At 40.9% G+C, this 16,693-nt stretch overlaps 1 protein-coding gene across 1 annotated transcript in view; it reads left to right on the forward strand.

The window, feature by feature from the left end:
* Positions 1-327: 327 nt before the first annotated feature.
* mgat5b (alpha-1,6-mannosylglycoprotein 6-beta-N-acetylglucosaminyltransferase B) overlaps positions 328-16,693 on the forward strand; it is a 77,803-nt gene continuing 61,437 nt past the window's right edge. The window contains exons 1-3 of the mRNA XM_086288783.1: positions 328-786; positions 1,863-1,975; positions 15,183-15,327. Of these exons, the coding sequence (XP_086144909.1) occupies positions 719-786; positions 1,863-1,975; positions 15,183-15,327 (326 nt within the window). The 5' untranslated portion in view covers positions 328-718. The remainder of the gene's footprint in view (positions 787-1,862; positions 1,976-15,182; positions 15,328-16,693) is intronic.

The following is a 16,693-nucleotide window of genomic DNA, read 5'->3' on the forward strand; positions in this document are numbered from 1 at the left end:
GATTTATCCACAACTGAGAAAAACATTACAGGACTGTGACGTGTTTTCTCCTTTTTGTTGGGCAATTTAAGCATCAGTCAGGTTCATTTTAATTATTGCAGATTTTTATTTTTATTTTTATTTTATTTTATTTATTTATTTATTTTTGGGGGGGGGGGGCGTGGTGATTTGAAAAAATATATTACTATAATATTCACATTTTTAGAAATTATGTGTTTACCTTTATCCGCCCATTCATTTCCAAGAACGGTGTCAACTTTTGTATATCAGGCTGGATCAATAGATGGCGCTATCAGTAACGCATCCCCAGCTAAAGAGCCACTCGTGTAATAGGAACAGAGTCAGTGCTCCATCCACTCAGAGTAATTCAATGAACTCAGCAGTCCTGGGTTATTGCGCTTAATGCCGCGTGGATTTTCAGGACAATTAACCAGCACCGGAGCTACGATCATAACTTATTAAAAGAGACTATCACGGCTTACATCGGTCTCGGTTCGCTCCTCAGAAGGACCATCCACCCCGCTGTCTGCACGACTCACCGTCAGGATTTCCGCTGAACTTGTTCCCAGCGAACCGGGAAGGCTGAGAAGTTGCGTTGTCTTGGACGCACTTCCCGTCGTTGTCCAGGACCCCGGCTGAAAGTTATGCCTTTGACGCCGCTCGGCACGCACACTCGCACGATGTTAAACAGAGCCGACGCTTTCTGTGAGTGTGGAAAATGATCGCAGCCAGCAGCGAGCTTTCCATTATGCTGAGGAGATGTCTTCTCACTTTCAAACCGTTCAGGTAAGAACACATTAGTTTGGCTTTTCCACGGCTTAAAGCACTAGCCTGCTGACTTTAGAAACGGTAACGCGAGAGTGCATTTCCTCTCCTTTTTGATTTTTAATATGACTTTATTTTATTATTCTTGCCTCAACGTCGTAAAAAATAAATGGGATTCAAGAGAAATATAGCAAAACCACTGCAAATTGATCGTTTAGTGTTTCCCAGACTGTGACCGATTAGTGTTTCTTGCTTCCCCCCCACAGTAGAGCAAGTTTTAAAAGTTCAGAGCTTGTCGATTAATTGGAGTAAAGAAGCGGCCGCTGTGCCACAATTAAGATTTGCTTATTCAGCTAAAGCTTCTCCACACAAGCAGCTTGGAGAAGCAGTGGAAGCAAAGCCAGCAGACAGAAACTCATTAAAACTTCAGAGTTTGACAACACGGGCTGAACGTAAGCTCGTGAACTAAACAGCCCCGCGTAATTAGCAACCTTGACCCCGCGCAATTATCTCACATGCGGCTCTATCACAGACACTGAGGCTGTAGTTGAGCGGCTGCAGTCAGCTTTCAGCCTTGCCTTAGAAAACAAAAACAAAAGGTGTGTATGATAGAAGTGCAGGACCATCCGACCTGCAGTTCTCAGCACGGCTCCTGGAGCGTTCAGAGGAGCCTGTCTTAAGTCAATCGCTCCAAAGCGTTTGTTTTCTAAGCTTTAGAAATGTCGTGCTTCTCTCCCACATGCAGCCATTTGCCTGTAACAGAATGCTTTTGTTTTGGATTTCTGCTCGCTGAGCGCAGTGTGATGCAGCAAACCCATACATGTCATGGTTAATTTGAAATGACACAAGAGTACACAGTGCCCCCCCCCCCAAAAAAAGGTTTTGGCTTGACTGAGACAAAATGAATTTTGAAAAATAGGTCCAAAATGTCATGAAGTATTCAGTGTCCTAAGTTTGAACTGAACTCTGCTGCATTTCCTCTGTGACATTACTCCACCTGTCCTTTGTCTTCTGCTTCTTTCTGTCTCCTGAGCTCTATCCTTGGCTTTTGGTCTTATGTCACAAATTGCCCTTTTGTCTGTCTCCCTCTCCTGCAGGATCTTTGTGGTGGGGATCGGCTTCTTCAGCCTGTGCTTTCTAATGACTTCTCTTGGGGGCCAGTTCTCGGCCAAGCGACCCGGAGATTCCCCCTTCACCATGCGAGCTGAAGGTAAGCCTGCGGTTATACATCAGTGCCGCTCGGCAGCCTGTGACTTCAGTGGCTGTGCCCTGCACTTGTAATGAACAGGCTGGAAACATGCTGAGAGCTTCATGGGGCTTCCTTGATTACTGCCAGTGAACTGACAGACCTGCTCACTTTGCTCATCAGGAGTGCGTCAGGGGGTACCATCGCCTGGAGAGGCTCCTCTCATCTACATGCCATTTTTTTTTCCTCGTCTGCTTTCACGTCATGACCCTCTTCTGACCCAGAGGGACTCGATTTTAGTTGTAGTCGCAGCTGAAAATTGGCTCATGGTTTTGTCCATCTTTATGCCGGTTATTTTACCCCGCGTGTGGGCAAATAGTGCAGGGCCACACGGTGTGTCGTGCAGAGGAAGTAATCTACAAGTCGGCCAGATCCCGCAAGCTCAGCCAAACAAGAATAAGCAGAGCATTTAAAAGTGAAGTAGAAAATGACTGACGCTATAATCATATTTACTGGTGATTTCAAAGATAGTTTGATCATTGGAGGGCTGGAAGCTGCGTGTTTCAGGGTGACAGCTACAGTTTTCACAAGGTAATTTTAAAATGCCAACAAAGGCTTCACTGTCACAGAGATCCCTCAAATGATTTCCACTCCAGAAAGAAATCCGAACTATGCGCAGCCATCCCTCAGAGAAACCGGTTATCTTTCAGGGCACGTCCTCTGTGTTTGTGCTATGTGCCTCTGCATACAAACCACTACAGCACAAGCCATTTGGGACAGTCATTGTTAGCTTTTTGGACTTTGTGTCTCTCACCTTTTTATCACCGCTTGGCACAATGTTGACACTGTGTGTCATCCTCTGTGACAGAGACCAGCTGGCATTAGAAGAAGCAATGCTCCCTATCCACTGCCACCCATCCAAGGACGCCAGTTGTTACCAGTTTGTGTTAGCAACACACCACACTGATGCCAATTCATTCCTATGTAAAGTAGACAACGGCATGAATTTAATCTCTGCTGAAGAATGCAGTTTGGCTCTGGGTCGGTGAGTAAAGGGCACACCGTTGTGTGGTTTTTGTGCGTGCAAGCTGTAAAGATGTTGCCGACTGAATTAGTACTAGAAACGTCTTGGTTATTAAAACTAATAATTCTCAGACCAGGAAAAAAAATCTGTGTAATTCTGTAGTGTAGATGGGAATGTTGTATCAGGTGTGATCATGGGTGATAATTTTAGGGATAGCACCCGTTTATGAAAGGGCATACAGAGAAGTGGTTCAAGGTGAGGAAGCCAGAAAGGAGGGAGTGTAAGACAGGAGAGCTGTCTGATTAATTAATCGCTCACAGGCTGCAGTCAAGGGAAGCCATGAGGCCTCCGGCTCATTAAACGCTGCTAACCAGGGAGAGCCCAACCATGTAAAGGCTCATTCTCCATGTGCATTTGTGTGTTTATGCACATGTGCCTGCTTGGGAGTGAGGATTAGTGGACCAGGAGTTAGCATAATAAATTAAGTTGGGATGAGTTACTCAGTGGAGCGGCACCTCGAAGGCGATTACTGTAGCTATCGCACCCATCGAGCCTTTGCACGGGATGCTCTGGAGAGCTGCAAGAGCAAAGGCTGGATGCATCGGACCCCACATTGTAGCTCTTTTCAATTTCTTTATGATCATTTCGTAAAAAGAGTAGAAGCACCGTAACGCCCACAGTACTTTTGTATCGATGAAAATGGCCAGGCTGTGCTGACAGGAACCGCAGCTCTGTTTACTGCTCATCTTGTGAATGACAATAACTGCCTGAAGAGCAAAAGGTGTGGAAAAAAATATGTAATTACTGGGTTGCTACCTTCTGTTTCTCTCCCCTGCCTCTACATTTCTATCATTCTCTTGGCTCTTTTTTTGTTTTTTGTTTTTTGTTTTTTGTGGCTCTGCCAGAGACGGAGAAATGTACTGGGATGCAAAGCTCTATCCAGATTTAAAGTGCATGCACTTCCTTCATTACTTCCCTTTGAAAATAGGGGAAACTAATGATGTGGAAAAAGTAAGGGGGGGAAGGGGGTGGTCAGAGGGAGACCATTTCTTCCAGAGTGGGGTGCATGAAAGGCGGAGGCGTTTGATCCTAGATATCTTAAAGGCTCCAGAGGCGTACCGTAGCTTTCTAATAAGCTCTTTGAAGACCACCTTCACAGTGTGTCCTTTTGCCACGGGGGTCTTGATGCAGTTTAGCCATAAAGAGAGAAATGGGCCTAGCGCGGTTTCAGGTTTTTACCCAGTTCAGAGCAAGACGAAATGGTTCGGATGTTAATGTGCTCTTCATTCTTACATGCAAGCTCCATTACCTGAGTTGTTTTTTTTTTAACTGCTTTTCCTGCATCCTGTGAATTTGAATTTAATGAATATTAATTAATGAGTGAATATTAAACAGTTTTGCAGAAATTGCTCCTAAAAGAATAATAAAGTCATACAAAAGGAAATAAGATAATAATGAATAACAATCAGCTGCTTACAAGCTGCTTTAGCCTCATAAAGTGCTGAGTTACAGCAGGGCAGCAGGTGTGCGGGGAGTGTTGTTCGGCACCTTGTTTACTGCCATCCTTTCACAGACACTGATGGAACTTTTTTTATTTCATGGATCAGCGATCTTCACTACGTGATGGATGAAAATGAGCCTTTTCTGACATCGATCATAGCAAAGCAAGGGTGTGGCATCTGCACGTCTAGCAAAGCTGAAAATGCGAGTTTGTTTTTTTTTATTTTTGAATAAAAAGTTTGATAATGTGCTTGAAATTGAAGCACTGTCCCTCCACCGTGTGTGTATTGGTACTATGAATAAAATAAACCCAAGTTTCCTACTGCTGGAGGTTCACCAGCAATTGAGAAGAAATGGGAAATGATTGTGCAGGTGACTGTCTGGATCTGTGCCTGACAAAGAAGAGGTGTGGATAAAAGATGACTGCTCATCATTCACACTTTCACCTGGTGAAGAGGAAAAAAAAGCAGATTTTTATTTTTTGGCTTGCATTGTGAGGCGGATATGACAATGCAGACACTGATTGCTGTTTGTGACAGTTTGTGGCTAGATTCAACCGCTAACATGCTTTCTCAGATTGTTATTTACAGCTTTCTGGTGCTGAGCATCTTTTATTTAAAGAATTGTCATCAGGGTGTATTGTGGCTGATTTATTGCATGCTATTTTCCCCCCCTCCCTTGTTTTTTGGTATTACAATAGACAGATTTAGGCGGAGATAATACTCATGCAATGTTTTTGCTGTGAACTATAAAGAAAACTGTTATTTATTAGTTTTAAGTGGTTAAGTTGACTGGACTGTTGAATTTTGTGTGTACATGTTAGCTAATTAATTGTGACCTATAGGGAAATATAAGTACAACACTTTTGATTACAACTTTCTGCAAATTAGTAGCAGTAAAATAATTGCTTCCATTGGAGTGTGGCCACAGAATATATCTGTGCTTGTAAAGTCAAAATAGAGCAAAAAAAGAAGCAATGGATTTCACACAAGCAATATGCTCTTACACCATACTGAGTCCTATGCTAGATGAAATTATTATGGTAGGCTGGTTGATTTCAATGGCTTTTTTTGGGTGGAGAGGATACTGATCAAGTATTGTCACTTACGTGAGCTGCAAACTGGGTCAGGAAGTTCACTTTCTATTCTTGTTGTATCCCTTTGCTTCCATGTATTTTTGTGTCTGTGCAAAAACAGGAAATATGTTCATGCAGAATAGTAGGCAGTGAAAGCATGAAAGAGGATAAAAGTACTACTCTTCCTTCTTGGAAAATAAGTGGAGACGCTGTGCAGGCACACAGTATGTTTCTTAGTAAACTGAGCTTTAGAAATGTACGTTTCAGAAAGTGAATTTGGGAAATTCAAGTGTAATTGATTTTGTTTTTAATAGTAGGTCCATCTCGTCCAGGGGTGGGTGATTAATTTTCTCAAGTGGCCACTTGGGAAAATTAGTCATCCACTCCTAAAGTAGCAAAGTCCCAGTTCTTAAGGTCCCAGCTCACTAGCATCATATGAGAAACCAAAACTGTTACCTTCCGCAACAGTCCCAGTTGTGAGCTGGTGCAGACCTCCACAACAGTCCCAGTTTCTCATGTGACTCCTTGACAAAAGCAGTTGCACACACCAGCTCCAGTTGGTATATTTTTAACCATTTTGAGAAGGTAATCACATGACGCTATCACAATACATTTTTCCAAAATTAAAGGTAGAATCAGAACAACCTGATGCATTGCGGTGACTGCAGAATGATCCGCAACACATAACTGAAGAAAAACTGCAAGTGAAGAAAAAAAATTGCCCTAAGATACAGAATTTATTTGCTGGTTGGTCATGGTTTTGGCAGTTAGACTAATTATCTTAATTGCCCTAATTTATTTGATAAGGACCAATCTCGGAGTCATGATGTAGTGATGGGAAACATTTGTCACATGTCCTCCAGTGTATTCATATTTGTATCACGATTGGCTATCCCTACTCAACTGAACCATTTCAGAATGATATGACCTTACTACGGGGCTTCTAATTTCCCTGCAGCAACTGAACACAGCCTGGCTGCTTATTATCCAATCTGGGAGCTATTAGAGAAGCTCAGTGTGTTCCCTTGTCTGGGAACAGGGTTTAAAAAACAGGGTGGAGTGAAAGCGAAGAGTTGTTGTACACACTATACAGGTTACCAGTTAATTTAATGTTCAAGAATTTGGACTGTGAGGAAACTAGAAGACTCCAACATGAATCCAGAAAGGTTTTAACTTTGATCCTTCAGGCCCTGAGGCACGAGTACAAAACAATTCACCACCATGCAGCTTTCTTATAATAATCCGTAATTTTTCTCCCCACAGACATAAACACATTTTTTTTCCAAGGTCTTTGCCTAAGCACATTCAATTTAAAATAATATACTGGAGACTGCACTAGAGTTTTTAAGGATCAGCTTTAATTGGAGTAGAATTAGAAAAATTATTCAAAGAGCCGCTTGTGGGATGAACCTCTTTCCTGGGAAGTCCAAACATACCTGGAGACATGCTTACCAAATGGTTCATAAGCAGCAGGTTGTTACTGGAATGTCAGTTCATGCACAAAAGAGTGAGTTTGAGTGAAAGTTAAGAGTTGTTATTTAGATTCGGGTTCAGATGCTTTTCAGTACAATGCATAAACATTTGGTCATGTGTAAGGGAAACTAATATAGAAGAGATGGAAAAAGGCGGTTACCACAGTGCAAGCTCAAACCCCAGTGACTTCACTTATAGAAAATCAAAGTCTGAAGAAACAAAACGCAAACAAAAAGAGGAAAGCACTGGGGGTGGCCATGACCCAAAAGAGCCAACAGATCCCATCCCATCTGCCGAACGTGGATAGGATCTAGCATGGATCTTAAATGGCTGCCAATGGCACTGGCACACTGCTGACACAAGCTTCAGGATCAATGCAGATCTGTGTACAGGAGGATTCTTTAAGCTTATCTTCAGAAAACTGACAGAGTTGAAGGAGCAAATTTTATCACTCAGCGGGACAACAGAAATCCTAAACCAACAACCTATGCATCCAAAGAGCTTTTCAGGATGTCTGACCGAGCCAGTCACCTTATCTGCTGGAGATTTGGGCTGTGAGACTTCACAGCAAGCAAAGCTGGAGCTTGCTCTGCTGAAGGTCTCAGAGATTATAGGGGGAGATACAAAGAGCTCCCAGACTTCATTGAAGATACAGGATTTTCCACAAAATAGTAAAATTCTTTACTGCCACCAATAACCTTTAGATATATTGTGTTAAAAGGGCTATATCTCACACATAGTTCTTTCAATATTAACATAAACCGCTGAGAAGTCTCCACTTCTTTTTCAAAATGTGCTGAAGTGCAAGGAACAAAAAACTAAATATCTACAAGCTGTAAACTAGCAACCTATGTGCTGCTGCTCTGAATAAAAATCATAAAAATCAAACATCCAATTAAAATATATTTTCACATTTGCAAATTGATAAAGGTGGAAATTCCGTGTTTCGCACCGTGCGGTGTAATCCAAAAATCATCATGCGTAGGACTAAATGTGTTGGTTTATCTGCACACTGTGGATAGAAGATTAAGGTTTTAATTGAAGTTAGAGGGAGTCGTGTTTTTAAAAAATAGTGCAGGTTGTTTCCATTTTTCCAGGCTGTCGGGCATAATAAGAGGTTGGAGCTGCACGCAGGATAAGTGACAAAGGTTTTCTGCTCTAATAGCTTCTGGATCTGGCAGCTCCCTCACATGTGCCAAAAAGCAGAGAGCAACTCAATCTCAATCAGCCTTTTCTGTAATGAATATTTGAATCTGCAGCGTGAGGACGGGGGGAGGGTTAGCTGAGCATGTCTGAGTTCAGAGCAGGAGGGAATGTATGATTTTTATCCTGGTGACAGGTGAGGTGGAGAGGTTCAGCTCTAAGCTCCCTCACGGAGAAACCTTGCCAGCCAGAGTGGATAGCAGGGAAGATTGGATTTATTTATTTAGCTTTCTGTGGTGCTAATGGGGAAAAAGAATAAATTATTGAGTAAAAGTCAGACTTTAAACACTGCTGCAATCGATAGTTTGGTTGATAGTTTGAATTTTTTTGATTTTTAGCATATACTGTATATAGATAACAAAATCTTTAAATCTTTTATTTTAACCTGACAAAAACCCAACATCAGTTGGGCTTTATTCTTAAATCTTATATTCTTAACTTATTCTTAACTTAGAAATTATGTATTTATATATTTTGAAAGCTTAAAAAAAAAGCAGTTGAACGGTGGTGCTCCTGCTCTAGCATTATTTCATTCGAATCAAACACATAAAAGATTTGGAAGTGATTCCAAGTGTTGAACTTACACTTGGTAGCTGTTCAGTGGAAGCGAGGGAGGTCATTAGGCTGAAACCCAAACTAATCCAATCAGGGAGATGGGGAAAAAATAGGAGTAGCCAAATCAGCAATTTGGTTAATTATTTAAAAAAGGATGAATGCACTGATGAGCTTAGCAACACCAAAAGGCTGTGAAGACAACAGAAGACAGCTAAAGTGCATGATGACAGAATTATTTCCATTGTTAAGAAAAACAACTTCACAACATCTAAACAAGTCATTAACACTCTCAGAAAAGAAGGAAGGTGTCAAAGTCTAGAACTGAGAGACACCTTCTTGAATGTAAATACAGAGGGGATATAACAAAGTGCAAACCACTGGTTACACTCAAGAAGAGGAAGGGCAGATTAGACTTTGCCACAAAACATTTAAAAGAGACCGCACAGTTAAAGCGAGAGGCAACAACCCTATCTTTGAACCAGAATGACGGGGAGGGAAAAGTATGGAGAAGGAACAAGTCATGATCCAAAGCATGCAAAATCATCTGTCAGTCATGGTGGAGGTAATGGTACAGCACGGGCAAGTATGGCTGCCAGCGGAAATGAGTCACTAGTGTTTATTGATGATGTGACTGCTGATAGAAGTAGCAGGATGAACTGTGAAGTCTGCAGAGCTACAGTCTCTGCTCAGATTCAGCCAAATGCTGCAAAACTGACTGAACAACACTTCACAGTGCAATTAGATAATGAGCCAAAGCATACTGCAAAAGCAACCCGGGAGTTTCTCAAAGTAAATAATGAGATATTCTTCAATGGTCAAGTCAGTCAGCTGATCTCAGGCTATAGAGCATGCTTCTTAGTCATTAAATACAAAACTGAAGGCAGAGAGACTCACAAACAAGCAGCAGCTGAAGATGGTTGCAGTAAAGGTCTAGTAGAGCATCTCAAGGGAGGAAACGCAGCACTTTATTATGTGCAAGGGTTCTTTGTTAGATTTTAGGCTGTCAAGTATTTTAAACAGTCCTATTATGTAAAATGATCTAGGTTTGCCCAATAAATCCTCTGAAAATGGGGGACTGTGTATAAATGTCTGTAATTCTGAACCTGTTAATACAGTACTTAAATTAAAGCTGAAACTTTGCACTTTAGTCACATTGATTGAAAAATCCAATCTGTAAAAAACCAAAACCACAACAAATGTCATTGTACAAATACTCACTGGTCTAACTGTATGTCAGTACACAAATCACTCCAACTAAAGCGACCTCAGAGTGCTGCCAATGTCCCTTTTATGCTTCTACATTAATCACCTAACAATGCAATAGTATAATGCTGGTGTATTACTGTTTTGACACAATTTAAACTTTTTTTTTAATGACAAATCTTCAACTCTATCTTCGCATGTTTTGCAGCTTCAGCTTTAGCTCTGGTACTCTTTGAGCATTTCTGCTGTACTGCTCTTCCTCTGTACCCACACAGATTTATTCTCTTTTTAATATTTCAAGCTGTATCAATGATTCTCATTGATCTACAATGTACAGGTGGGTGGTATGACCTAAAACATGATTCCTAAACCCACTATATATTTTTTTCAGAGAAAAGGAAATTCTTCTCATTTATTTGTCATGTTGCATATGTTAATAGTAAACTACCCATCACTTTATTACCTAGTTTTACCAACCCAGCCTTCATCTTCAATAATAAGATTAAAAGATGCAAAAGTCTTGAAACACTCCTCATTTATTTACATTTTGCTAGGAACATAAGAAATGCAATGATTTACTGAAAAATGTAAAATGCATAGAAATACAATATATAAGGCAAGTGAGCAAAAAAGCAGCAATTTGCAAAGAAAAACCTTGAAAGACCTTCAGAGAAGAACTATTGCTCGAGAACATTTTTTTTTTTTTAAAGTACAAAGTCTGGAGGCAAAATGTAAAGAAATGGGGGTGGCTTAAGACTTTTGTAATGTTTTTGATGAGCTAAAACCAAAGTGAATGTATTTATCAATCTAATGATGGTATCATGATATCCATGTCTTCACACTGAAGATGGGATCCAAGCTGCTGTTTCTGCTCACAGTCATGCAGTCTAACCTGCTGCTGGCCTTTCCTGGTCTGCCTCCGCACTCTTTTGTTCCCACTTACAAATTTGTTGCTGATTTAAGCAGACTTGCTCTTGCAAACAAACAAGGCTTGACCTTTTCCCTGACGTGTTTTCCATCATTGCAGTTCGTTTCTTTATATTGAATACATATTTTTGGAAATTAAGTAATAAAATACAAAGTCTTTTCAGCTTTTTCTTGTATGTAGTGCCTAATTACAACAATAGTCATTTCACAGCTATTTTTATTGTGTGGTATAGACTCCAGAACATTTATATAATTCAGAGGAAGCAGGTGCATTGCAGAGTCCTTCTAGCTTTATCTATCAGTAGGCTAAAGTTAAAACACCATCTTTCCCTTTAAGTAGCATCTGCACACTGCTCCTTCTTTCAAAACGGTGTACACGGCTGAAGTAGTACATGTATATAATATGACAACATGCATAAATAATAAATAAATCACCATCAATAAATGATCTTTAAAGCATTTTACTCTACACTGCAATTACTCCTAGCCGGGTAACCACATGTATGGGCCATTATATTAACCTTTCAATAAGTCTTTGTGGGAGTTTTGCATGTTCTTTCTGTGCCTGTGTGGATTCTCCCTGGGTATTTCGGCTTCTTCCCACATTTCAAAGACATGAATGTTAGGTTAACTGGTGATATTAAACTGGCTCTAGGTGTGAATGTGAGCATAAATTGTGGTATTTCTCCTGTGATGGATTGGTAACCCGTCGCCCAGTGACAGCTGGGATAGGCTCTGTCTCAAATATTAATTTACATAGAATTATATGAAGTGCCCGTGTCATCCCCACGGAAACCTGCTGATAGTTTTTCTCCAGGCACACGTGGGGGCCACTTGCTACGTGTCTCTTTGTGCTTTATTGTCCTTACTTATCGAGCTCATTAAAGCAGTGTTCTTTAATTAATTTATTATGTAAGTATTTCTCTTAAAAGAGCAGTTTTTGCAGCCATGTCAAATATGGGGGGAAATGTGAAGACTGGGACTCTGTTAAAGTTGCCCAGAGGGTTGCAGAAGGCAACAGCAATCAGACAGAAAGCATGGTGTGGGCTGTACATGAGCGTGACATGTCCTACTTATTTTTTTTATGCTATTATGCCAAAGAGTGCAGGGCTCTTTGTTTTTGTTTTTTGTTTTTATGTCTGCAACTAAAATGAACACACATGATTTGTATGAATTTTATGATTTCAACATTGAGGTGGTATTAAAATCAGTAAACAACTCTCTGTAAACAACTTAGGCTTCACACACTCACAGCCATTTTCCAAACATACCAACATTTTCTTGGCCCAGCAGAAATGCTTGTGAAAAAGCCCAGAGGACGAGCTTTAAATGCCACTGACTTGAAGGCTGAACATGTAGGGTAAAAGCAAAGTTTGCAATTGTAGACTCAAACACTGAGGCTTGGATGGCACATAAACAATTTGCCGAAGAACTATGGCCAGAGGGCACAGACGCGGCCTAACACATTTCGCGGTGCTGATGAGAAAACTGTGTATGATTGTGGATCAAGTGATGGGGAAAGAATGGGGAAAACACCGAGGGCCACAGCTACAAAGATAAAAAGATGCTGTATATTGGGCGGACAGGCTGGGTAAAAACTGTGGTATTGAACTTCTACACGGAGCCTGTGGGTGTATGGGAAGGCAGTTGTTTATAGCCGGTCAGCAAGTGCTTTGGACACAGCAGGCTACAGTAAAGATGGTGACCTAACTGGAATTTGTTCAGAATATTGATTGTGCTGTGGCACTTCTGAAATTGAGCCTTTAAAGGAGATTAGCTGTCGTTAAATGTGCCTTTTATTAACCAGCTGATGAGGAATGACACAGAGGAGGCGCTACATTAGCACGTAGATAAACTATCAACTCCTGCTGCACCGCTGTCGGTGCACTCAGATCTGCATGGGAAATAACACATTAGCTAATGTTTCCCAAGAGACGACAGAAAACGGGAGCAAAAGGCTATCTGATGAGCAGTTGATTGCAAACATATATAAGGTTTAGTGCTAAAAATGCACTGTGCAGGAAAGGTGGGGGTGGCGGGTGGGGCACAGTCTCAGTAATAGTGATTTACTTGCACAACGTGTGAGAGCTGGATCATTATTGTGGAAAAATGTGAATTCTTCCCACACTTTAGCCCAGGGGCTTTGTTTAGATTTACTGCAGCGAGTAGACGGCAACTGATAGGGGATCATCTGAACCTAGCAAGGAGTCTGAATCCCCCTTATTAAGAAACAGACTTTCCTTTTTGTTTTTTGTTTTTAATAGATGGTTTTAAGTAGTGGTTGCAATTTTCAAATAGACGTTTATTTATGTGGCCTTACATGCTACAGTTTAGACAACATGATAATACACTAGCTTTCTTCTTTCTAATCTTCTTTTAAAAAAAAAACACTAAAATCCTGGTTCAGTGTTTTATAAAAGTATAGTATTAAACTGCTGCTATAATGCTCCAAATCTTAAAGGGAATTCATTTATTCTCTTTCTTTCTGCCCGTAGAATAAAAAATTTGTTGTCTAACTACTGAATTATTCAAAAGGAGACGTCTTTAGGCCAGTTTGACTGAGGATAATAGAAAAGCCTCAGCCAAAGAACAAAACACAGGCAGTGAAGGAAAGTATATCAGTGCAACATTTCTGTGAACCTTTTTTGAGAGGCACTCCTTTTGGGGGGGGGGGGCACACATACTCTCACAAACAGCAGAAGAAGTTGAGTTTTTCCTCCCCTCTCCTTATTTTATTTACTGGAGATGTAATGCAGTTTATTTATTCATTTTATGTGAAAGGTGACTTTTCCCTGCCCCATGATAAATGAACCCTGACAAGGGAAGTGCAGCCTGCACACATTGCAGTTTCCAAAGCCTAATGCAATTGATGAGGGAACGCTCAAAGGTGAGGTTTTATTTTCACTCTCTGAGAACAATATGAGGCTATTGTTGGTTTCGGATGTTTTCTTTTTTTCAGGAATTCAGGCTACAAATTCACTCCAAAGTCCCAAGAGTGGCACTCTTTTTCTCGGTTCTTCAATTTTTTTTTCTCATCAAAAGCGACTTAAGACCTACCGCCTGAGGCACGCCGAGCTATTTGTGTTTTCTTGGTAATTCGTGCATTTACATTTTAAAATGAATACTTGACGTTGGGCTTAGTGTGACTGAAGCAAACAGCAAAGGGTCAGGACCTTGGCTCAGCATTCTGCTTTGACCTGGTTGTCTGTTTCTGCAAGCCTGTTAATTGACTGGGTATTTGTAAACTGCACCCTTCTGGGTTACCACCAGTCAGGTCATTAATAATCTGAACTAAGCGCCAAAACAAGTCCAACACTGAGAGTCTAATTTGACCATTCCTTTGTTTTGCTGGGTGTGCTGGTTCCCAGTGAGCAGCTGGCTTTAGTTATGGGGGATGAAAGTACATAGAAAATTGACTGAGATGATGTTAAAGGTAAACCAGAGTAAACTGGGTAATGAATTAAAGTAATATCATAAGTAATATAGTAAGACAGGCTCTTTGAGAATCCATGAATAGGGAGCAAAAGAGGCTGAAGAGGTGGAGGTATGCTCTGGAGACAAAAAGAAAGAAAAGTCAGTAGAAGCAAGACAGAATACATTTGTGTACATGAGAGGGAGACTGGTTTAACAGTGAAGATACCAGGAGCAGATGAAGTGAAGGTGGATGAGTTTATCTACATGTGGTCAAACATCCAAAGCAAAGGATGGTGCACACGAGAGGTAAAGAAGGATGAAGGAAGGTTGGAGTTTCAGGGGTAATTTGTTGACCCAGGAGAGTTCAAGATGTTAACATTTTCATTGAGAGTGACCGGACATGATTAGCAATGAGTACATCTGAGGGACAGCTCTGGTTGAGATAAAGGAGACAAAGTTAGAGAGGCAAGGCTGACATGTTTGGGTATGTCCACAGGAGGGATAGTGGGTAAACTGAACAAATGATGGTGAACATGGAGCTGCAAGGCAGGAGGAAAAAGACCACAAACAAGGTTCATAGACGTATTGAAGGAGGACATGTAGAGGTTTGGCTTGACCAGAGGAGGATGCTAGAGATGTGGTGAGATGGAGGCAGAGGGTCTGCCGTAGTTACCTCTAAAGGAGGCAGCAGTTTACACCTGAATGACTTCTGTGTTATTTCAATAAATTCTTGTGCCTTATCCTCTTGCTTTTGATTTCCTCATCTTCTCTGTGCCATCTTTCTGATTTTTTTTTGAGGTGTTATTAGTCACATAGTATTTATCTGTCTCTATTTTTTTGTTTTTGTTTTATTTTAGTACTTGGTGGTCAAGAGTCTCGTGGGGTGCTGAGAAAAATCTGTGACATGCTGGAGGTAATAATGAAGAGGATGGATGTTCTGTCAAAACTGGGCAACACAACTGACACCCACAGGCTGGATGAGCTGAGCTCGGCACTGGACAGGTACAGTATAGCACTGGCTTGCATTTCGATATGTGTATATGTGTATACATGTATATAGACATATATATGATGCCAAGCTAGAGTTGTGTGTTCTGTGGTTTCCTTGGCAACTGACCTTTTCTTATGCCTGCACTTGCTCCAGGTTTAAGGATAGGAAGCTTCCAAGCTTCCTCCTTTTGGTGCATTTATTATTAGTTCCCCTGTTAGATATCATGTCCATCATCTCTGTGTCTTCGTCATAGACAGGAACTCTTTCCTCTCAGAATTCACTTCTGATGATCTCTAGAGATCTGCAGGGACATTTTCTGTTTACAGTATGGCTTGTTCACTGTGTAACCGATTCGATCTGCATTTAATGAATGAAGGCAGACGTATAGTGCCTCACCTAACCTGAACCCTGATTTCACAAGTGTGATGGGAAAATATTTGCTGGCTAAAGCTCCACATATTTATATTTCTATGTTACAGTTTAGTTTCCACTGCAGAATGCTCCCTGAATACACCCTCAGTCTCACAGTTCTAACAATCATTTAATTGGCCTCTCAGGGACTAAACTGGAAATGTTACGGTGACAAAGGGCAAATAGTTTCAAAACCAACCACAAATGCTGATACATATTGGGTAAAAGTTCACACTTGAGGTTAGCGTGAAATCTCCCAGCAAGAAAAAATTTGCTCACCTAGTATAATGCTGTGAAAGTAATTAAGCTGTCCTCTTGCTCTTCACCAGCTGATAGCCTTTTACACTCCCAGATTGATGGAAATATAGATGCTTCTGTGTGAAACAACCAATGTATGTTTGCACAATGAGAGGCTGTGCGTGTGACTCCTGTGCTCAATCCGGTCGTTAAGTCTGACGTCACTAGCCGTGTCTGGGCCTAAACTCCGCTGCAGGTCCATATATCAAACGATCACTGTGGCATTACTGAGAGTTGAAAAACTGTCTAAACTCTTTCATCTTTAATAAAATGATCAGCGTTCTGCTCTACCAGGTGTAACAATTGAGTTTAACATCCAGGCATCCATGAAAACGGAATTTATGACATTTAACGGAATTAGAAGTTAGCAGGGAGTTAGCTCGCTAGCTTCTATCTAAATACAATATAGCATGTCCTGACTGTCGGGTTTTGGAAACAAATTAAAACGTACAGCTCTGTTATCACTTCCAACATAAAGGAAGACAGAAAGCTAAACAGCAGTGACGTTTGTAGGGTTACTGAAGTTTGGCTAGCTGGTATTTAATAATGATGTGCTAGCGACACAGCTATGTTAGCATAATATAAACAAGCTAACTTTTTTTCCACTCGATAAAAGTTAACGTGAGAGTTCTCGGTGGTCAGGAACAAATGTAATCGCATGGCAGGATG

Source organism: Aulonocara sp. 'chitande type north' Nkhata Bay, linkage group LG4 (genome assembly GCF_057382095.1).
Source record: "Aulonocara sp. 'chitande type north' Nkhata Bay isolate Kocher_YH1m ecotype deep benthic linkage group LG4, A_spYH_male_GT1.1, whole genome shotgun sequence".
NCBI lineage: Eukaryota > Metazoa > Chordata > Actinopteri > Cichliformes > Cichlidae > Aulonocara > Aulonocara sp. 'chitande type north' Nkhata Bay.